The 24,676-nt window shown below is 41.7% G+C and overlaps 1 protein-coding gene across 3 annotated transcripts in view; it reads left to right on the top strand.

Annotated features, from left to right (window-relative positions):
* The window catches only part of trappc9 (trafficking protein particle complex subunit 9), an 84,862-nt gene that overhangs the window by 52,317 nt on the left and 7,869 nt on the right, over window positions 1–24,676 (top strand). For all 3 annotated transcript variants that reach the window (XM_008332095.2, XM_008332093.2, XM_008332094.3), the window contains one exon: window positions 2,261–2,351. In XM_008332095.2, the coding sequence (XP_008330317.1) occupies window positions 2,261–2,351 (91 nt within the window). The remainder of the gene's footprint in view (window positions 1–2,260; window positions 2,352–24,676) is intronic.

Here is a 24,676-nt window from a genome sequence, read left to right as displayed (position 1 = left end):
ACGGCGTGTGTCACACTCCGAAGCACTCGCTTGGCCTCCAGCAAAATAATAGTCACTTTAATTTGTAATTTATGAGCCCCCACTAGTATTATTTCCCTTTATGGGAAGTCTTACCGCGATTCACTCATAGGAAAAGACTTGGCCGTGTAAATCATTGAAACGGCCGTGAGCAGAATGAAATGAAATAGCGTGTAGGTTTTGAAGGTTGTATATATAAGAAGAAGCTCCAGCTGGTGAAGGTGAAACAAATCGAACAGTGAAATTAAATCAGAAATAAAATATCAAGATGTTACAGTTTTAGGGCATCTGTCAGTTCAAACTTAGAGACTAAGATTTTAATTTAAGGACGAAAATCCTTGTTCCGAATATTTTTGGTGCAGACTGTCGGAGTTAGAGACCACATCCAACAGAGGATGCTCTAAAGAAAGTTTTTTTTTTTTTTTTACTACCATCTTATATTCCCGCCATTGAGCAAACTCAAAAGTACTGCTACGCTGAGAAAGATGGAACCAAATCGCCTAAAAAGTTTTTTTTTTTTTTTTTTTTGGTTCACCACGTCTGCAAAACTAAATATGTATCCATTTTTTTTCCATCATTTGCACCTGCGTCGTGCAGGAGAGGAGCACTCTTCTGCCGACTGTGAGCACTCCTTTAAAAAGGTTGAGGAAATTTCTGTTAAAAGCTTCCAAAAAAAAGGGGGGGCGAAATTACTGGAGTAATTTTACAATATTTAATTCCTGTGTTTTTGGGTGTGGAGGAGCAGCGTCTCAGTATATCTTTATAAATCCGGTACTTCATAGAAAATTCATACGCGCGGAATAGTTGGAAAAAGTGACAGACGGGTTTTTATATGTCAAAAGTTTGACCTCAAACGTGTCAGTGTAAGATGTGAGAAAGAAACGTCAATAATAAATCAAACAATCTGGCGGCAAAGGATATCAAAATGTTTGGAGAACGAGAACTCGCCGGTTCACCCCGTCTCACTGCGTAATAATCTGACGGAGCTCGCTAATTATGAACTGCGTTTCAAAGCGAACCTTTGTCAAAGCTTCACCGATAGGGGAGGCCGTGAAGTCAGATGGCGAGGCCTGTGATCATGCGGCCACTCGGAGCTTCTGGCGCCCAGCGGTCCTGCAGAGAGGCCTCTGAAGTAGAGATTCAGCCGTGGTCATGTTCCAGGTGATCAAAGCAGGGCCGCTGCCATTGATCATTAGAGTGAGAAGCAGGTGTGCGTTGTGACATGCCATTCATTATGAGTCAGACTCTCTGGTTTGGAAATGAATTGCTGCGTGTGCAGCCGAGCCGCTTCTCGGCGGGGCGGCGTTTGATTCCACTCTGCGTACTGTATACGCTCCCTCCGAGGTTAATAGACCCAGGTTTGGAGCTCAGGGCGCCGCTCGTCTCTCATATTATTCCAAATGTCAGCTGCGTGAACGATCGGACCGGTCCTCATCGCCGCAAATTACCTTGGTAATTGCTCTCCGACGGTCGTATTTGTTGTGATGCTACGTTCACACAGGATGTAGCCTATCCTGACGTCACGGTGGTGAGGGTGGGCCAAACAGATGCAGCACACAGTCGATGTTAGCACGGAGTGAAGTGCCGCTGCAGATTTGTTGGTGATTTATTTGTCGTTGGCTTTTTTTAAACCAAACGCACGTGAAAAAACAATGTTGTGTCGAAGCATCTTCTAAACTGCACCGGTCCGTCCTTGATGGCCGTATAATGAGGTTTACACTGAGGTTTCACTATTCACTGATTCACAACCGCTCACACACCGAAGAATCCATCGGACATATTGACTGCACACGCAGCACTTTTTCACACGCCCGATGTCTCCGCCAGGCAAAGCTGACAATACGTGACTGATTGTGATGCATGGAGTTATGACTGGGGTGGGTTGGCAGGATTTGAACTCCTGACCTTTGCCTTGTAAGAGGTTTTTTTTTTTTTAAATCCATAAAGAGACTGGTGATAAATCTGATAGATAGATAGATAGATAGATGGTAAGGACATCAATTTTTGCATATTGCATATTTGCACCACACAGTGTGGTAACACTCCCACAGAACTCCTCGGAATTCGTGCAAAACAATGACACAATTTCTGGGACTGGTAGTAAACACCTCTGTGGCCAATTTGGTGTTTGGTAAAAAAAGAGGAATATACGCACCAAAGCGTGTTTTAAATTCGCTTTCATTGACCATTAGATAATGCAGTTTGGTGGTCAAGCGTGTCCATTGTCCTTAACTCAGTCCACGCCTCCCTGCAGCGCCGTGGAGATGCCAGTGTGGAGGGGGTCCTCAACCAGCTGGTCCTGGATCATCTACAGCTGGCTCCTCTGCAATGGGGTGAGTCTATGCATTTATGTGTGTGTTTGTGGGAACCTTGTAGGGACATTTTCCCCATTGAGTAAGACGGTCTGTATTTATAAGGTATTTAATGCAACATGCCTATAAGAAGAAACACCAAATCTTTATAAGTGTGTGTGTGTCATCTGACTTTGGCTCATAGATGAGCTGGTTTATCTGCTAATTTCTGTTCGTCCGAGTGGTCTCACTGTCATCGTCAGCCTGTCGGTGCGTGGACCTCCGAGAACTGGCCTCAGGCCATGTTTTTTATTTGCATCCGTAATAGTCTGCATACTGTTTTTGAAACCTGGAGACAACAGCTTGGAAAAAAAAGCCCCGGTGAATCACAGGGGGATCCACCAAAAATTGTAGCCGCCCCGCTTCGGTCGTACCATCTGCGGTCATCCTCGCAAATCACTCCTGATTTACTGTGGGTGTTTGTTTTCTGAGATCCCTGTTCTTCTGCGTGCACGCTGCCAACGTTTTGATTAGTCAGCTGAGGCTGTGCTGCCTCTTGCGAAGAGAAATGAAACCTTCAAAAATGATGGGACACAGCGGTGGAGGGATGTGACTCTGTTGGGACAGGACATGTAAGGAAGATGAAAAAGTAGTTTGGGATCTGATTTACAACCTCACAGCACATTTGTTTTGGTTGGGTTTTGGTTTTGTCCTTGTGCTTTCTCTTAGAAACCTTGCCGTTAGATGCCGGAGAATTTAAACTGTTACTGATGCAGTATAGAGCCGGCAACCCTCCCTGGGTGTTTTTATGTAGTGTCACGGGAGAAACCTGATGCTTGTTCATGATTTGCTGCCATAGAAACCAATGAATATTTGATCATACAGGTTCCAGTAAACGATGAACATGGAAAGTGCCAGAAATGGGTTTTATGGGCTTTGTGTTTGTTTACGAGCTCATTATTATCATTGAATGGGGAGCGAATGGAGGCCATTAGTAAATGATTCCACCTCTGGGCAGAACAATCCACACAGTGACATCAGCAACCTGGCCGTAAAGTCCGATTTGATGGGATGGGACTGCATATTTACAGATAGAATTATACGTATTGTCACCAAAAGATAGAGCCACAAAAAAAAAAATTCCAGGAAGGAAGTGCATTTATTTTGGATTTCACAGTTATATGTTATAATTTTATATTTACTTCCTGACTGCGTGAGGAGGTCACCGCCCATTAAAGTGAGTCACTGTTTGTGTGTGGATTTTTTTTATTTAAATCACCTCTTATTCGGAAATTTGAGCCCAGAAAAGTCTATTAACGACCATTGAAATTACAGCAGCGATCAATAACCGATAACTGTACTCATTACCGGTCTTCCGAACCGTGCCGTCAGAGTGAAGTCAGAATGTAAGCAGTGCTATCCATGTGCAGCCCTGCTTTGTATTAATCGGCCCATTGATTAGAGCTCGTCACATGTTTCACCTGATTTAAGGCGACGCGGCGCACCTCGTGACAGGAGTTGCCGCGTCAACTTAATGGAGTGTTGCCGAACAAACAGCCAGCTGACCAATCCAGACGCACCTCTCGGCTGCAGGCGGTGACACTTGACGGTTGCGGCGCATGAAAACCTCAGCGAGGTCGGCTGAAAGGTTTGGTTTTGGTTCCATTATTTTTAATGAAAGTGGAATTTGTAAAGCGGAAACACTGATAAATAAAGATGAATTTAAATACCACTCGTTCCAAACAAAGAGTGAGGATAAAAGTGAAAGCCGCTCCTGAATGCTAGGCCAGGTTTTTTTTTTTTTCATCTTCATCTGCCCATTGAGTGCTGTAACCAGGCAGTGGTACGGAAAACAGCTCAGCCCAGTGTGGACTTTGCACCCAATCACCACTCTCCCCCTCCACTGGGGAACGCATGTCAATGGAATACAAATTCACCCATGAATGGAAAGACAAATGTTTAGCCTCGCAGAGAGATGGAAAGAGAAGGGAGGAGGAGGAGGGGGGCGGGGGGCTCGCTGTAAAAGGCGGAGAGATGATTTAATAAGACAGTGCTTTCTGAAACTGGCCCTGAACACACCATCATGTGCACATGCTCACAGATGGACATCTGAAGCAGTCGCAGGCAGCGGCGGCTGTGACTGCGCGCACGGGGAATAATATCCTTTTTAGCCTTTTGTCAGGTGCCCGACGGCCACGGGGGCTGCTGGTTTGAAAAATTGAGCTGCCAGGCGGCGCGGCTCCACCCAGCACTGAAGTGCCGTTGTGGTGATGGTGTGATGATTAGAACCAGTGACCTGAGAGAGGGGATGGCAGATGAGTACATACAGAAGCTGGAATGGATGTCTTGTAATTGCCTCCGCAGATGGCCATGTGCCTCCTCTGTATGCACGGCCTATAACAAATACCCACAGATACCCTGATAGGAATGGATTTTGCTGAGCGCTCGTGAGAGTAAGGCCCGCAGTGATTGGTGGAGAGCTGCACCGAAATAGGTTGAGAATGTCTGTAGTATAATTATTAGAGGTGCTAACAGTAACAGTAACATTACTATACTAGTACTACTACGCTCAGTTGTTACACAAATAAGTATTTCATGACGCGACAATATTGTATAATTCTCGCTTAAATGCACACGGAGCTCCAAAACAGGAGCTACAAATTTCCACCTCAAGACCTCTGTGTCTCTATTTCCTCTGGCCCATAAATACAAACACACATTATTGTCACCGGCCTTACCTCACCGCCCACCCACTGGAGTTCACATAGGCCTAAATTTGCAGCGGTAGCTGTCCATTTGGCTGAATGATGGGGCTAGGAGGTACCCTGTAGGCTAGAGGCTGATTTATCTCCTTGTTTTTCAGCTCTGCTGCTCAGGCGCTGCCACTCAGGCATCCTAAAGGTCTTCTATTTAAGGCCGCGGACAGCCAGAGCCATTCAAGAGCAACATATACAAATACACCCCGGGCCAACGTGTGTGTGTGATTAACAGAAACGGCGTCAACCCAAGATGACAACGTGATAATGACACTCAAAGTAGTAAAAGCATAAAAATGATGATGTTAGAATATTCTCTGTTTGGTCGAGTCATCTACTGTGTTAGGAATACAGTTGACGTTTTTAATAGTTATCTCACCGTTCTAAACCAGCAGCAGCCCCGATCCATGGCTGCCGAGCCATACTCCCATTTCCTGGTGGTTCACGGAGTCCAAGCCTCCGGTTGTAGCAAATTTATCATGGCTACTGAACAATCTATGCTGTCAGTGCATCAGTTTGTGTAAGCTCGGGAAATAAATCAAAACTCCCCCCGACCTGCCACGCCACACGCGCTCCCGTTCGTGTTGAATTGTGGCACAGAAAGAAATGGAGAAATGAAGAAGTTGTTCTCAGTTAGTGAGAGTAATAAAGTCATAAAATTAAACAGGCTGCAAAGTTTGGGGAACATCTGCGTTTTTTTTTTTTAATGGATTAATTAAACACAAAAGAAGAGGAGCACTGGGCTGCTCTTATATATTTTTGATATAAAGAAAATGAAAACTTGAAAAGTTTCCCTTTGTTTAGTTCAAACAAAAAGCAAGATGCAACACAGCAGCCATTAAACACCATCAAGTCTACAACTTCAACACGTGTAATTACCCCATAGTTAAGTGCACTCATCAAGAAGTACTGAAAACCCCCTCTTATTTTCTCTTTTAGCAACTTACCCTGGTGGAAAAAAACTTTTTTTAAATGACAACACATAACAAATCTGGTTCGATCAAAACATTTTGTTTTATACCTCGAAGCTGAATGCAGCTACTTCGTGGCCCCCGAAGAATTTATCCTGCCGATAAGCACCACATAATGTGTTTCTATTTTAAGCTCTTTCTGTTTTTTGTTTTTTTTTTTGTTTTGTTTTTTATCAAATAAAACCTTTCCTTTATTGATTTCTTCAGAGGAAACAAGAGTCTCCCCAATGGCTAACTTTTCATCTCTGAAAGACAGATTGCCTGACATTTCTCGATGCAGCCCAGTCTGGCCACCGGTTGTACTGTAAAAATGTCTGGAGCACTTTGACGAAGTAAAATACTGCAACATCACCGCAGTGAATGCAATAACTGTACTTCATTTTCAGTTTGTCGGTTGGAATTGCCCGTCTGTTCACGTGTCTTTCTTAATCTGGTGTGTTCTATACAGAATGTTCGCTAATCTGTCAGAAATGTGTCGAGAAACTCTTAACTTGCTTTAGTTGATGAAACAGAAATCTGCTGAAATCTTACAGAAGACACTGTGACCGACTGCGTGTTGACGGTCGGCCGTGACATGGCCTCCCTGAGGGAGCGGTGTGTTAGTCTGTGATCATTGGATATTACTGATTCATGATCACATGTGAATCATGTGTACCGTAGTGTTGGCTGTTTCTATATTTAATGTGAACCGAGTCGGAGAGGAAACCTATGATCTAAAATTAGATTTTTTTTCTTGAGAATTTTTATGAATAATTTTTGAATGATGAATGATTTTTTTTTTGTTTTGTCGCCCTGTTGGAGGGGAAGTTTTGTTGATGTCGAAAATATATTATAACTGCAGCATTGTCAGACAGAATAATTTAACCCCGGTCAGTCCTGTTGTTTATTTCACTCAGTGGAGTCGTCTTATTTGGCTCCCACCGACTGGCATTATCACAAGATAAATGAATGGAGCGCAACAGATCAATTCGAATGTTGCCGGCAGACGAGGTGATTAATCAGCGCGAATGTTCCGCATGTACGTTACCTTCCCTCTCAGCCGACTGCTGTCATTGGTTATTAGTTTTACTCGGACCCGTTAGCAGCCTTTAAAGCACGTCACGTGGATTTGTCATCGCATAGCCACGACATCTGAGGAAAACAGGAAAACAAACTCAACAGGACAATCAGATTGTAAACGGATCTCACCCAAGGCATCACCGAAATTGCTATGCACAACAGCCTGCTATTAGTTTGACTGTCTGGTGGAGTCATTAGTCTTTAAATACACATTTATCCAGGAGAGCTCATAAGCTCAGCAAAAGGCTTTGAACGAGGAGTCATTATTAACTTGGTTGAGTGCAGCGTTGGGCATTTAGAAAGTATAATAGGTCCCCGTTAGTAAATCACTTTAATAATAGCAGGATTCGGGGGGAAAAAATGAAATATAAGACAGTTAAAATTATATTTTATAAAACTTCAGATTTGGCAATTGAACTTTTTTTTTAGTGTCATACTGTGCTGTTGAGGATACTCTGATAATAGTCAACACTGGATCGGTTTTTTGACTTCAGTTCGTATAGGTGGCGCTGGTCAATTTCAACATTTCTATTTTTCAATTTAAAAAAAAAGCGGATTGTTTATTGTTCATTAGTTTGCTTTGACTATAGTTAAAAGATGCCATTTTCCCCAGTAGTTCCACAATTCTGACCAAACAAGTGTGGCGTTTGTTTACGTTCATATTCCTATTTAACACGCAAGTCCGACAAAGGTGCCAACGAAGTCTCTGTTCAGAGAGTTCACAGCTATAATTTAGCCGTCTATCGACCGGTGGAAAAAAAGTAAACGCCACAAATCTAGCTCGCTGATCCATTACATCGGCTCAGCCTGAATACCAAGAAACGGCCACTTGAAAAAGGCTCATTAAGTGTAGGTTTTTTTTTTAACTCGGAGTAATTGCCACGTCTGGACGAATCAATGGGCGAGAACTCATATCTGTAGTTTGCTGCCGTCACACATGGGAGCATCTGTTCTCTTTCTGCCTCATTATGAAGTCACATTTGAACTAAATAGCGTGACGTATTGACATCTTTGTGCAGATTTTACTCAAGTAGGTCACCGAGTTACAATGGGCGATGGCTGCGGCGAGGGTTGGACGTGTTCTTTTAAAACGGGGCCAGGGGAGTGGAGGGTGAAGATGGAACAACTTAAAGCTCATTTACAACTTGGATAAGTTGCTTTTTTTAAACTAAAAAAAAAGGCTGTTTTTTTTTTTTTTTTTACATCTACTGATGTTTTTGAAAGTTTTTTTTGGAGCCAAATAACTCATATGAGTATATTGTTGACAGTTTTTGGCATCAGCGACTCAAAAACCATCAACACAGATACCGGCTTTACGTGTGTGTATGTGTGAGTATGTTTCTAAATTTAGCCTTTTTTCCCTCAGAAATGCTGAAAGGGAAAGGGAAATTTAATTTGCACTGAATAATTACTTGGCGACTTCAGATTAATTGGTGTAAATGTCGAGGATCTACCGTGTCAGGCCGATGTTTGGCAACAAGACGCAATGATGACTGTTCTGATGCGGTTAGGTTGGAGCACAATACAGAATTTCATTACTCTGTCGGTGACCTTTGACGACGGTCCGACCGCGCAGCACAACAACAACAACAACAAAGCGCGCGCGCGCGCACACACACACGTGTGAATTGAGTGGCAAATCCACTTTGCGTCCTGCTTTTCAAATGGGGGGGTAAGACTGGCCTTTTGTTCCCAGTCTTTGGCTAGTTTACCAATTGTTATGCTGACCCTGATATTTAAAGATAATTATGTCCTGGCATCTAATTATCCCCGAGGATGGAATTCGCCGGTCGGTTTGTAAATCCACGCTTCGGCTGAAAATGAAACCTGGCCGTTGTTTTCTAACGTTCAACAATCAGAGAGGAGGAAACAACGAGGACTTGCAACAGGTGCCTCGTCTGTGATCGTTACAAAGATGGTCTAGCAGAGGTTGGCTCCCGTTTCGTGTTACTGAATCATACTATGATTTTTCGCCGCTTTGCAGTTTGGGCCAAGTAATCCTAGTCACTCTGCCAATGTTGTCGGCATGTTGGCAGATTTCTCAATTCAGAAATATCCAACACAGTTCCTTCCAGTTAACCCACCGCTCTCTGCGAATCACAGTATCTGTGGTCGATACTTTAAAATGTTAAAAAAATAATTTTTATTACCCTGTCGAATGTCGAATGTTAAAAAAATAATTTTTATTACCCGTTAGTCTCAGCAAACTCAGTTGTCCGTTCGCTGAAATTCACTGAAATGCAAAGCAGATCGGAGGCAGATTGTTCATTGATCACACTGTTGGTACCTGGGAATCATGAGGAAGAGTAGTTTTCCATTCCAGGCGAAGACAGTATTCTCAGGTGATTCAGTTTGTGAGGTGAAATGTGTTTAAGGTGAAAAAAAAAAAGGTTAAACGTAAACATACGTGATGATCAGCAGAACGTTTGAATTCTACAGTATGTGTCGTTTTGACGCAGGGGCCCCCGCCGAGCTGTTTCGGAATGTCGACTCTTCGGGCAGACGTTTTAATTTTACCGAGTAGATTTCAGTTTAATTAAAATCTAAACATCGTTCATCATCCAATAAAAGAGATTTCTCCCAACGTCGGGGTGATTAGCTTTAGCTCAGCAGCTTCGCTCTGATTCTCCAACTTTAAATAACCCAGTCTTTACTTTGTCTGCAAAGAACAGGAGGGTGCAGTGGATACATGCGCAGGATGTACTATACTGTGCGTGTGTGTGTGTGTGTGTGTGTATGAGTGACTGCCTGCCGCAGCCTCATCCATTTATCCACTTCCATCTCCCACCAGGGCCACTGTTGTACTAATAATGGTGTCCTCTCAAAAAGGTTAAGCAGTGAGTCAGAGCCAGTGATGACAAGTTGACCAATGAGTCTCAGTCAGACTCCCATGAAACACTGCACCGTATGAGGCACACACATACGCACACGCGCGCGGTCGTACTCGAAGCTCAGGGGACAACGCTGACCGGTTGCGCTTTTTATTTTCTGCCTCTCTAGCGTGTTTCCTCCGTCATTTATATTTGCCCTGTTTGCTTCACGTTCTCCAAACCATCGTTTCTATTTACATTTTCACCCAAATCGCTGCCGTCCTCACTCAGCTCTGCTTTCCTTGTAATCCATATTTAACCGGAAGGAGGAAAAAAAAAAGTTTGGAGAGTCAAATAAAAGAGAAAAAAAAATGTCTGCAAATAAAGGACTTCAATATTGATAACCTCCTGATTAAACTGCCTCGGGATATCGTTGGGATGAAAAATATTCTTTTTTTTTACATTCATATAAAATGTGATGACTTTCTGTTACCGACGCCGAGCTTCATGGTTTTTGCAAAAAAAGCTTTAAGGGTTTTTATTTTATGAGTGAAACTCCGAGGTCCTAAACCTAACTTTAACCATCACATAAAAAAAAGAAGAATGTAAAAGGCAAGAGATGAGAAAAGTCTGACTGTGCTTTGATATTCGTTGTTCTTTAGATATTAGCAGGACAGAAGCAACAAAGGTCCCTATATGTGCCCAATATGTGGGTTGGGACCCACCAGTGGATCGCAAGAGGATTATGAACAGATAAAATAAAATAAAGAAATATAAAGTTGAATTCTATAGTGTGTATATATATATGTATAAGGTCATTTGAATAGTAGCCCCCGTGCCAAAAAAGTGCGGACACCTCTAGTTTACACCAATTATTTACGTAATATTTTTCTAATGTAAATACCTGTACATAAATAATGAGGTCCAATCATTGAAGTACACGCAGTAAAGTGTACCACTGTAGTCCTCAGTGTAGCATGTTCAGTACTGCAGCTCCATATGAAGTGACAGTGGTTGTAGATGAGGTCGGGGGAACGGCAGTGAGATCGACCAGGCTAGTTTTCTTTCCCTGATGAAAGCGCGCAGCTCTCAGCAGCCTTTTTTGTAAGGAAAACTACCCTGTGGCTTTCATGTCCCTGTTCTGCTGATAACTCTTCCAACATGATGCTACTTTATTCTCTAAAGAGCTGTTAGGGAAGTACACCCGAAACCTTGAATAGACTCGCTCTCCTTCTCTCCTTCCCTCTCTGCATCCATCCCTCCCTCCCTCCCTCTCTCTCTTTTTTTTGTCTCAAAAAGCAATTCCGCAAAAACAGGAGATATGAAATTGTAATTCTGCGGAGGACAAATGGTTTCTGGTGCTGCTCTGAATTATAAATGGAAGCAGAAGGGCCTTAGTTCTGCCTTCTTGCCTGAGCGTGATTCAGTCAGCCTGGCGTGAGCAGTACACACAATAACATATCAGGTGGACTGACACACACACACACACACACACACACACACAATCTGTGAGCGCTACTATTTCCAGCATATAAAAGCAGTGTCTTCATTTCCGCATATGTAAATGTTGTATGTATAGGATACTGACGTTATTGGTTTTCACTTCACTGTTGCATAGTAAAGAAAAGCCTTTATTTTCTAAGGGTTGTGTTTATATGTTGGGATGTCATTTTGGAAGTTTTTGTCATTTTTTATTCTTGTGATTCATAGTTATTCTGTAGCCAAAAAAAAAAAAAAAAAGAAGAAGAAAAGATTGTATTTCAGAGTTACCACCACTGTTTCAAGTGACTTTTTTTTTTTTTGCACTGGTGCTAAAGAGAGAGAAGGCCCCTCTGACAGCCAGTGTCCGGTGCTTCACAGCCAGTTGGCTAATCTGCGCTCAGCAGACTGCACGATGCCCTGATCTTTCCCTGGCAGAGGTCAGTTCAAAAGTGACGCAGACTGCACGCTGGATAGTTTCAGCTCTGCCAGATGAACCCATCACGGGTCTGACAGACAGCTTTAGGTCTCGTATGGTCGTGGACTCTGATCAAAACGCCCAACATGAGGGCTATTTACAATTGTTTGATTTAATTAGAATACGCCCCAAAATGTTCGTGATGCTAATCGTGGAAATCAGTTGTTTGGTAAATCTTCGTCAGGGTGACACAACCAAGGAGAGTTTAATGTGACTTTGTCCGGCGCTGATGCTAATTGGACGGCCTCTCCTGATCCATCAGTTTGACTTAGCTCCTGCTCTCCATGACCATATGCTATTTTGAAGACAGGAGATTTGGAAACGTGCCCCTCCAAGTTCACAATTTTTGGCAAGGTTTCGTCAAGGTCACCGAACTTCCAAATGGGAATGGCAAAATAAAACCACTCTCAGATGTAGTGCAGCTCACTGTGTATGGTGAAAGTTGATTATGTCGTCGTTTTTTTAAATGCACAACTCATTGTGGCTCACATATACATAGCAGCACATGCAGATTAGAAGACACAAAACTCAGGCAGCGGCTGACAGCAGCAGCGGTGTCGGCTGAAAGCGCTCATATTTATTCATGCATCGCGCTCCGTCTCTGGCGTGCTCCGTCATCACACTCACCGGTTTGTAAAGTCATCTCGAGGTTGCGACTCCGTGGAATCAATTTAGCATTGTGCTCCCTCCTAATGTAGCCCTGAAATTTTAATGAAGGTTTATATTTAGTGCGGACCACGTTACGCACATTAGCATATTCCAGCAGCAACAGCTGTGGAATCTCCCCCGTCTTCCTTGGGGCATGCCAGCAGCATATGTCTCATGTGAAGGTAAAATTGGTGTCACAAAATGATACTGCAACCTCATGCAAGACTCCCTTGGCTTGCATAAAAATCGAGCCGTGGGAGGACGTTTGCTTTTTCCTTGCGCCCGGCGCGAGGACTAGATGCCGGCTAAGGAGCAGGTGAAAAGTGAGCTGGTGTGGAAGGGTGTTTAAATGTACGATGAGTGATAGTCCTACAGTACCAGAGGTGATGTTGCCTCTGGTGCCTGTATGATGTCCTTGAGCAGTGGAATTCTACACTTAGAGCCAAGGCTTCTGGCAGGTGTACAGCTATCCAGGTGATAGACACAGAAAGACCAGAAATAGTCCCATACTCTCAGGTTGTGCTAACATGGCTAAATTGTGCTACTACTATTATTTTATATTTATATTTATTTTTATATTATTTTTTATATTTATTATTATTGGGCTCTTTTTAATTTTTAAAATTTTTATTTAAATTTTATACTAATCGTAAAACTGTATATTCTATATACTACACACTTCAACATTTTTATTCCTGAAGAGGGTTTTTTTTTTTTTTTTATGACTGCATCAGCTGACAGGTCCTCTCCGTCTGCTGAGGAATAATGTCGACGCTGTCTTGATGGTTACACTGTCTGACTCCGCGGTAGTTGTTAAAAACACTTGGCAATGAAAAAGCAGGCTGTGCACTAAAAAAAAAAAAAAAAAAAAATGTACTCATACTCACAGGCTAATGGGACCCATTGAAACCCACCGTTGACCTAATGAAACGTGTGCTGTAAAATCAACAGTTTCTGCGAGAGTTCCTTTATTCCCAAATACGTATTATGCTCAAATTAATCCCTCACTCTTTTGATCGGTGTTGATAGCACAAAGGCGTGTTCGGTCTCGACTTCGCTGCTTCTGTTGCTGTGCATTTTAAGTATCATATTGGATTTATTCACCAATTTTTTTATTTTATTTTATTTTTTTTTTTTGGGCATGCTTTGCAAAAACACATGAATTATGCAGCAGCACTCAAGGGCTGCGGTGGGCCTTAATGAGATTTTGGGGGAAGATTGTGCACACGGAGTCAGCCTGGGCATGACCAGAGTAAGAGAAAGGGAGTGTGACATAGAGAGAAGGAGAGAGAGAAGGGTTTCAGGTACTGTATGTGACGGCAGGGGCTAAATGTAATTATGGTGTCACAGAAGCGTAGGACGGAGTTTAACGCATGACAATCTGGGTTTGTTATTCACTTTGAACCGAAGGAGAGTCTGAGCTGGTCTGGAGATTTTATAAAAATGATGGAGTAACTTTAATGGGAATCTCCTTAGTAATCACTTAACTACGTGTGACGTTAATGCTGAAATTGTATCACTTTATATATATATATACATATATATATATATACCATATATATATTTATTAGGGCCCTGCTCCACTACCTGAGCCACAGCCAATCCACTACAGTCCCAGTTCCAGGGAATTAAAACTTTTCTTACTGGAAGATTTTTTAAAATTTTTTTTAATCCACTTAAGAAGTAGAAAACTGGTCCAGAGTTTAGTGGTGATGAAATTTGCATAATTCAATATCTCACTGTTTTTGAAACTGAAGCATCTACAAATAACCATTTGAAGGTTTTGAAAACATTGCATTTTCTGGGTGAGTTTGGTTTAATCAACTCTCCCGACTCGTTCGGCAGCCAGATAGCCCCGCGGCTAAGGAGAATGGAATTTAAATACTGTTCACAGACTTTGTTTCGAAACTGCTGCAGAAGTTTTTCTACAATTGAAAAGTCAGGTTATTTTTGTTCTCACCATCTGCTCAGATAGAGTCGAGGTTGGACTCTATCATGCGGGACTGAAGCATGAACGATCTGTGGCGTTTATCTTTTTAAAAATATATATATAAAAAATAGTCACCTATATAAATGAATATGTATTTTAATACCAAGATTTACCAAGTAAATCAGTGTTTAATTATTGTTGACATTTCTGGCTCAATAGTTTGTTGACATTTTTATTGCGTTACTCAAAGGGCTTAGGCAACGGGAGACAAACATATGGCTCACGGGCCAAAACCGGTCCACTAGGCGTTTCAATTTGGCCCGCTTGATGAATTTTAAAAGGTAAAAAATGCACAAACGCTTCATATTGGTGATGTTTTTTCAAATTATATTTCATTAAATATGAATATTTTCAATTAAACTTGTACTTATTTGCAGGAAAAGAAAGGGGGGGGAAACAGACTTATTGTTATTTTTAGGTAGTTATGTTATGATTCTACTGCTGCGGCCCACTTACCAGTAACAGTGCGAGGGCTATAAATGTTATGTTAATTAGGTGCAGCTGTAATTGGTCTAACAAATATCAATGGTCTAAAGCAGCAGTGCGGCTTCACTTGTTATCAGACTGTCATCAGATCACAAACCGCCTGCCCCGGCTGTTGAACACAGTCAGCTCAGAACAACAGGTTGAGGAAGTACAAAAATACACACCTTGTCACCCAAGATCACTCTGGTGATGTAATGAAGGAATAATGAGTGCAGCAGGACCGTTCACACTGACAAGTGCCTCACAGCTGTCGTCCGCAAATACACTTCGCTTCCTCTCACCATATCAAGAGGCAGCCCGTCTGCACTAAGCGAGGCCTCGCATTGGTGCTGCTCCGACCCTGTTGTTTTAATGCATTCACTTCTCGAGTAATGTAACAATTCCACAGCTAAAAGACCAGAGGGATTGATTTTTTTTTTTTTTTTTATCTCTCTTTTGGCTGGTTTGGTTATTTTGGCAACAGGAGCCTGTGAGGTCTATTCTGGTAATTACCCCTGGGAAAAGCATGTTCATTATCTTATTAGTTTTTGGACAGCAAACTGATACTGAAATATCTAAATGTTAAGCTGTTATTATAAATGAGCTGAGTGTAAAGAAGAAAGAGCTAATGATAAAGACGTTCTAGTGGTGGATGGATGGATGGATGGATGGATGGATGGATGAATGGATAGATAGATAGATAGATAGATAGATGGATGGATAGATGGATGGATAGATTCACCTAACCATGTGCTTTTTTGTTTGCTGGTTTGTGTGGCTGCACGATAAAATGTGAGGGATTTAATTAAAGTAACCACCTTAATTTGGTGTAGTCTCTGTATTCCCACTTTGATCGTGCAAATGAGACGCTGCAGAATGCTCATGTACCTACCAGCTGCAGGGAAGGGTAATCAGTGAGAGGCAAAACGGGTACGCCGGCGTACGTTGCGTTGCGGTCTAATCGCTCCGATTGGTCCAGTGCACGAATCGCACAGTGTTGCACGAACAAGTACAAGTACTTTTCCACCAGTACTTGCCTACATCTGGACTAGGCCTCGGGGCTTAAGGAGGAGAAATGAAGGAAGTTGTTGTACGACACGAGCAGCATCGCCTGCGGGGGACATTGCTGAGCAATAAACATATTAGTCTTGTAAGACAACTTAATGTAGCTTTTCCTAAGACACCAGCCACTGCACTGATAAAGTGCATGACATTTAAGAGGCTCATTGAAGGTGGACCATTACTGAGAACAGGACAAATATTCCCTGACTCTCCATTAAAAATTAATACAGCACTTGGGCAATAATAAGAAGTTCATGGAGAAGAAATATAATATTCTGGTGTGTCATATAGAAGATTTTTTTTTCTTAACCTATATTTAAGCCTTGCACTTTGACCAATAGAGCAATTTGTACCCACAGTTGCTAATAGACTGACACAGATTATGATAAAAAAACATTAGGCTGAAGTTGCAGTAGCTAAAATTTCTATATAAACACTTACCTCAAAAAAAAAAAAAAAAAAAATGACGTACTGCATGAAAGCAAGTACAAGTCAGTTCATGAACTGAGTGACTGTCTGGCAGTTCCAGGCTCTAAACATAGTGGTGGCTGTTCACAGCCCCGGGATGCTGTGAGCAGGACAAGTTAGCAACCAGCCATGGTCTCCCACAGTCACGCTGCATCTCGTGCTGCGTCGAGAATCACACTAAAAGGGTGCTAATGATGATAGCGATCACAGCCCGTAACCAGAGGCGTGCGCGGCTATTCTTAGACGCAGCGCTATCTATTTAGAAAAGAGAAGAACTTGTCATCGTTTGGCAGCATCCAGCCTTCTGTTCGTCTTTCTCCCCTTCATTAATCTGCTAATTTATTCACACGCTCCACCTAATGTCGTCCCTGTCTCGCTCATTCTTCATACGGAGCATGTATATGTTTATGCATTGTGTTTTCCTCACTGCTTGAGTCGGTGGGCGGTTGAACGTCAGTGCCGCACGTCAGTCATCACAACTAATGTAACACATTTGCGACGAGGTTCCCCATCAATCTGTGCTAACCATTTCTCACTTCTTTTTTTTTTGTTTTAAGCGGATGTTTCGAAAGTTGGCGCTCCGCGACATGCTAGCATACGTTTTGGTTTCCCGCTGTATATTTTGTGGATTTCAACAACCTGTTTGAGCTATTGTTGGACACCTCAGAGCAGAAGTGGACCGGTCCGGCAGGCAGGGTTAGGGTTAGAAAGTCCAGCCTTAGATTGTGGACTATTAATTCGATTTAAATTCACTGTTTTGACAGTTTTCTTTTATTCAGGTATATACCAGGACAGTCGATGTAAGATGACGTCTAAACATTAATGCAATGTATAATTTATCAATAAGGAGCAGACTGTGCTTTTAAGAGGCAGCTGATGCCTCAGATTATATCACCTGTTCTAGGTTTTCTGAGGTTGAGGCCTCACTCAGGTTGACACCCGGTGCTCTGCCTTGATGATAAAGTAGAAAACTGCCCAGCTGCCGTGCGTTAGGTCACTATCCTGATGAAAACTTAATCCCATTCCACCCCCACCTTCGGCTGCAGATGTTTGAAGCAGCAGACTCGCACATCTTCTTCTGTTGCCGTCCTACGCATTTGATGCTCTTGTCGTTATTGTCATTGATTTTTTTTTTTTTTTTTTTTAAAGTAAACATAATCACATTTTCAGCTCAGGACTCAAAGGCAAGCAGGCATAACAATATAGATATTATCTAAAAGAAAATGCCACTATTTTTTTAAAAGCTTTTAAAGCTTAAAAATAACACATATATATATATATATATATATATGTATTTTTTTGCAGTAGAAGAGGATTTTGTAAAAAAATAAAATTCAGCTTGGTTAATGACCCAAAAGAACAACATCCTTCATATAAAAAACACTGCAAAGAGCTTGACTGGAAACCTGCTCTTTGAAATTTTTCAACACAAAGCTGTTATTTTACTGTAATCAGTAAGAAAAAAAAACTGCAGTAATATTGCATTATGTATCAACTGGTCACTTCTAGAGTAATTCTATATTGTCTTTTCTAAATATATATATATGTTTTGGTAATTGTTTCCTAACTATAAACTTCAAAATATGGCTGCTGTGTGCAGGGAGGCTGTAAATGTAATTTTATTTGTGATTAAATTTGCATGAGACGTCCTGAAGTAGTTAACTCCACCCTCACAATGGGAGTTTTTTAAAAGTTTTTTACTCTTGTTAAAGACTTTTCTTGAAGACAAAAACAAGCTTCTCCATCTTTGTTTATATTCAGAGCTGCTGCCGGCGTGAAAATACAGCGATGGGTAGATTCTGCGCGGAGCTAAACAAGTCCGTACATAAATATTTACATGTCGTAGCTCGCAACGCACGCGTCCCGCCAGGATTAAAAAGGTGGTTTGGTGCCCGACACAGACTGTTGAGTTGCTTTTAGTGTTCCGGCTGTCGGTTGTAAACCTTCTGGGCTAATTTAAGAACCGCCAGTCGTTATTTCCATGCAGACGCCTTAAAATAAATCAGCAAAGTCCATGAATCATTCAGTGGCTTTTGGTAACGCCGTGTCCTGATTGGCTGCTGTTGGAGGTCAGACCTATTTCAGCTCCAGCTCGTAGCACGGCTTGTATTAGGATTAAATAATTCACGAAAATGAGGTGAAGGCGAAGGGAAAGTGGTTTTAAATTTGTATGTCGTTTCTTTCTCGGTGACAAATTATTACTTCAGACGTCTGTTGATTTTTGTTTGGTTGGGTTTCTACTTCTTATTAAACCAAAGCTTAGCATACGGCTAACATTAACAGCACCTCACACCCGTGTATAACATCACTTTCTTTTTTTTTCTTTTTTTTTTACAGTGCAAAGAAACTAGTGTTTAATTTAAAAAGATACAAAAACTTCACTAATTGTCTTACGGCCTGCAACTAAATTAAAATATACCGTCGAAGGTTTCATTCCGAGTTTTTAATATGGCTCGATGGGAGCTGCCAGCACCTGCGTTCGCACCAAAATATTTAGAGAAAATATCCTCGACATAAAATTGCCTAAAAGGAAGCACTCAAGTGCTTTGGATGATGGGTACTCCATCAACAGGTCGATGCTTTGATCCCACTCCTCATCAGCCAGGCAGCCGCTGCTGAGCCTCTTAATTATATCAAACAGCGAACCTGTTCTGAGCAGTTTACAGACCTCAGCCTGCAGGCACAGAGGTCTGTCTCTTAAAACCGCATGGGATAATAAATCCTTAGCAAGATGTTGTTAACTTTATATTGATATTCAGACGCAGGCTTCCTTAACCCTGCGAATGTTCGTTAGGTCCAGAGTATTTCTTTATCTGCAGCATCCCTACTTTGACAACAAAGGCACGCTGGACTACAAATAAATTCGCACAAAAGTCAGTTTAAAGAGGTGTCTCTATCACAAGGTAAAATGTAAAGGCGAGAAAAGCTGCTGATTAATATCTCCCTGCAGAGTTTTTTTTTTTTCTCCCACTCTACGTAAGAGATTCTTAGAGTTAAATCTCCAAAACGTCTTTCTTCTGGATCCTGCTGCGGGCGGTGATCCGAAATCTCTTCCCTCCTAAATGATACCTGGGAGGATTTTGGTTGTATAGATTTCATTTTCCACACTAACAATGAGCCGTGGACTTGAATGAGATAAGGTGAACGGTTACCGCTGCACAGACCTCGGTTGGATCTTGAGAAGTATTAATCATAACAAGAGTCAAGGATCGTTGTGTCCAGTACTAGGAAAAATGTCTGTTTGCTGTAACAGATGAGGATTAATAATAATAATAAATAATAATAATAATAATAATAATAATAATAATAATAATAATAATAATAATTGTTCAATATTTTCATCTTATATATTCTGTATTTATCCAAGACTAATTCCAAGGACGAGAAGGTCGGCTGCAGTGCTGTTTGACGAATCCTCACATTAACCTTGAGCATTATTCACTGGTCATCATTCTTTCATTGGCCCGGCCCAGAGCTGCTCATTGACTTTTTATCAGATTTACAGATGTCTCCAGATGAACCACTTTCTCCGTCAAATATCACTAATCCTGTTCCGTCACCTGTGTTTTCTATATAAACTGGCAGATTTTTACCTTAATTCTGTCCAAGCAACACACTCAGAATTTTTGTCTATCAGAATTACTTTTTGTTTGCTTTACCGTGTTGCAAATACACAGTAGCCGTAATAGGTTTGGTCAATTATTAGACATTACAGCCACCCCATTAAAATTACAGGCAACCCCCATATAGGGTCATGACCCTAAATGTCTCATCTGTGATTCGTGTTTGGTTGCCAGCGCTGCCTGTGGTTTGTCAAGCTTTGACTGGAATGATTGGAGAATTTGATGAAACCTGGGAAGAAAAAAAAAAAATGCTGCACGTCTGATCCAATAATCACCTGTAGAGCAGGTGGGCTGATAATGTTACTCTGTGATTTATTCCTCAAACTGACTAAATCAGCAGATGGCTGTCTGTTGTTACCTGCAGTAGGACGGCGCTTACATAATCCGTCTATACCTTCAGGAGACTGTGTTTATCCTGTAGCATTAATGGCTTTTTCCCAATGTAAAGTATTTATGTCATTTTGGAATTACGGATACACAGTTTTTTTGTTTTTCTTTTGTAGAAAACTGCTTTTAATGTTTTTATAACTGCCTTCAACTTGAACTTAATGATTTTTGCCGAACGAGGGAAAGTAATGTTTTGACAACCGGTTGCCTTAAAAAAAAAAGGCAGAAATAGGCACACTTTCAAGGGAAAACGGTATGAATTTGAGTTAAAAACATTTGGCAATAAACACCTAAAAGTGAGATTTGGCAGCGTGCTGCTGTTGAATAAGAAATATGAACACAGTCAAGCCGTGCACTCTGACAGGATTATCGTGTTCTGCAAGTATGATTTTTTTTTTTTTTTTTTAATACGCACTACAGCAAAATAAAATAGTAATGGAACGCTCAAATTGCCTTACAGCTTAATGAAATATTGAGAAGTTTGTGACAGATTAATTGGAGAAAAATTGACCCCTGGAAAGAGAAAAGATAGTTTGTGATGATCTCGGAGGCAGAGCTAATGAAAGAACACCGAGAGAGAAAAAGAGTGGAATGGGAGTGAGTGACGGAGGTCACTGGACCCGGGGTCAACGGAAATTAGTTTGAACTTGTGAAGGCGGATATGGCGAGAGTGCTTAATGGTTGGGTACAATAGAGTCAAAGAGTTAGTAAACTCGGCTTTTAATGTGTATTTTATAGCACCCCCTAGAGAAGGGGAATTGAAGCTTCATGTTTCTTTGTACAAACAAAACTATTCCCGCCTACTGTATCTTTAAGAGTGATGTCACATATTGAACTTCTACCCTGGTGGTACCATCACATCCTGAACTTCAGTGTTAGCATATTAGCAAAGTTAAAGAAATCTACTGTTGTATATTTTCAACACAAATACGCTACACAGTCTGCGTGTTGTCGTCAATTTAATCACCCAAAGAGGGCAGCAACGGGAGTGTCACGCTGGGACAGATTCTGTGTGGGTGATGAGGCAGAGCTTTGTTGCTGTGCGTTATTATTGCACATGAAACAATGCACTCCTTTTAGACATCCATTTCCCTGAAACCTGTCTAGGAAACCCCCCTTACAGTCGTGCCGCTGCTGATCTGCGTCATCGGGAGGAGCGTTTGTACCTTTCAACCGCCCACGCGGTGGCAAGCCTGAAACGCAGAGAAGGCGGAGTTGACACCAGAGGTGTTCACCTCGCTGCTTTTCTCGCTGTTTCCTTCTATAACTTTGAGAGAAACAGGACCCTAATTTGAACTTTCTCTCTCTCTCTCTCTCTCATGTCCATATGTCGAGCATTTCCGAGCCAAGCGTTTGGAATGTGAATTGGACCCCGGTAACAAGTAGAGAGGGCTGTTTCAGAAATCAATCTCCTGAAAACCAATCCTGTCGGTGAAAGATTTACCCCATTTAACAACGATCAATGCAGGTGTCAGCGAAACAACAGTGGCAGCAGCAGCATCTCCTCACTTTTCTGCCATCGGCTTTGTGTTAAGCATCTGGGTAGGAATTCCACCGCCGCGCCTGAAGGAATTGGCCGCGTATTAGAATTTCAATATTGGAGGTAAAGCGGATTCATTTGCATAATTAGAGTTGGAACGTTTTAAAAGAAGGGAGGCGGGGAGACGGAGGGGCGTAATGAGGCAGGGAAATGGGTGTAAGTGTACAGCGTGGCATATGACAACAGTCATGTTTAGGCCTCGCTAACGCTAGTCTCTCGGGGGAGGGTTATTAATGACCCGACTGCTGCAGCCTCCCGTGTCCTCACCCACACCCGCTGTGCCGTCGGTGTTGTTGGAGAAGGCATGGGATTGACATTCCAAGCTCTGGTTCTGTTTGGTTTTTACCCGTTTCTGAGAACGTCAGAAGCATTACTGGTGGATTTTAGGGATGATTGATCCGATACTTATCCAATCAATATTGGTCGAAATAGTTGAATTGAACGAACAGTCAACAGCAGCATACCGGAGGAGAGAAGAAGGTCGATCAGATCGATATCGGTATCGTCAGATACTTCAAGTTGCGGTATCAGAAAGGACAGATTTCTCAGCTGTGCAGGATTCTCACGCTTGGGTTCGTTTCCCTGCCGCATGACTTTGCACACGTGTCTAACATGCTTAACGCCCAATATTCAGCTAAGCCTCATGTTTTTCTAGGTCCATTTTATCTGATTATTTCACACGTCAGGCAAAAGATCAAATTTCCCTCTCCTAATTAGGCCGGACACAGTTGTGTGTTTAGGCGTGGAATACTGGCCCAGCCGGTCGTACTGCTGTATTATTCATCAAACCCAATGAGGCAACATACATCCCAGGACTAACTAATTATACCAGTGAGCATGATCGCACCCAATTAATTCCACTGATACATTCCAAAGAAAATACCATTAAAAATCGGTCTGATTTAATCAGACGGTGTGTCTGGATTACAGAGTTTTACAAAAGTCTGCGCTTCAAACAGTCGGACTTCAAATCAACCCGACCTGAAACAGATGATGAAAAGTTCTTTTTTTTTTTTTTTTAGCATGCTTTCCTTCAACGTTACGTCCCACAGCAGCCCGTTTAGAAGTTCAGATAAAAAATAAATGTAATTTGGTTTCACATTTGGGATTGCTGCCTAAATCCTATTAAGGAAAAGTCCACGGTAAGAGGGGCTCTGATGTCATCAGTTCTGCTCCAAGTAGTGGAGCAAATGGGGGGAAAATAGATCTTCTATTTGTTATTACCATAAAAGTTATCTTGCACATCTCAGCAACTTTATTTCTTATTAAGTAATCCTCTTTCTTCACTCGCTCTCTCTCTCTCTCTCACCCTCCCTCCGCCTTTTTCTGCTTTATTAAATTCATGCCCAAACACGCACACGCGTACCTTAGTCAAGGGGTCGCCGACGCATCACTTGCATGCTAGTAGCTCGCCAAAGGGCTAATAAATGAAAAAAAAAACATTTGAAAACTTGATCTTGGTCGCTCAGCAACTCTGCTTAATTTTTAATCCAATCGAAATGGACAGTTGTCCCGCCCCCTTCCGCAGGCTGCTGTCAACCTTGATTAGTCAGCGGTCATGATGGTGACAGGTGTCCAAACCAACAAGGAGATCTAATGGACGCTGTTGTTGGACACAGCAAACGTCAAAACATTTACCATTAAACCTGGTTTTATTTTGAATTCAAATAAACCTCCAGTCAGGTTTTTTTTTTAATAAATAAAAATACTCAGTATTGCAGTTTTCTTGTTGTTTGCCTACAGTTGAATGTGCTCTAGCGTGAGCAGGAAGGAATTCATAATTGATTCCATAACTGATATTGTGCTGATGTGTCCTGTCTGCCGGGTAAATAAGGAGAGACAGAGTAATGATTCAGGAAAAGTAATCGCTCTCCTGAAACATCACATCAGCAGAAGCCAAAATGGACTTGACCTCAGTGCGGTTTGCAAGTCGTACAGTCAATGACTCTGTGGGCTTTTCAAATCTTGACATCCACCGACTCATCCACAAAGATACTGGATATTAAAACTTCTGACCTGAAGTAGTCCAGTGATAGGAAAATACACTTTTGTATTGGTTAAAAAATTAAATTAGTTTCTCTCAACTCACTGTCTGCAATCGATTTAAAATTAAAAATATATGAGTCAAAGTTCAGTGCTTTCTTCTAATGGTGTCAGCGTCACAGACAGTTTTTAGCCGAACAGTTGTAAACATACAGGAAGATAAAAATAAAGATGGTCGGTGCATTGATTTTTGCCATTTTGAAGACTTAAATTATGGTTCGAACCACAGGTTCAATTATCGCAGTAAAAAAAAAAATCTGATTTTGTTTAAAAAAAAAGTGTCACAAACCTGACAGACGTAGCCCAACGGCCCGCCGTTTTGACTTGATTTCTTTTGTCCCAAATTAGCCAAAATAATACGACCGCATCTGCTGTGATCAATCACAACAAACCTCTTTGTGTCCCCAGCTGAAAATTGAATAAATGTTGTGCGCCTGGGAAAATTGTATATTATTATCTTTGAATGGGATTACTTTTATTTGGTGTCTCAAATAATCCACAAAAAAAAAAAAATGACTGGAAGATGAAAGTTATTTATTTGATCTACGTTTTTTTTTTCTCCTCATTCAAAACCACTCTAATCCTGCT

Source organism: Cynoglossus semilaevis, chromosome 18 (genome assembly GCF_000523025.1).
Source record: "Cynoglossus semilaevis isolate Cse_v1.0 chromosome 18, Cse_v1.0, whole genome shotgun sequence".
In the NCBI taxonomy this organism is placed as follows: domain Eukaryota; kingdom Metazoa; phylum Chordata; class Actinopteri; order Pleuronectiformes; family Cynoglossidae; genus Cynoglossus; species Cynoglossus semilaevis.
The sequence above is the reverse complement of the archived record's forward strand: the minus strand, read 5'-3'. Positions and strand labels throughout refer to the sequence as shown.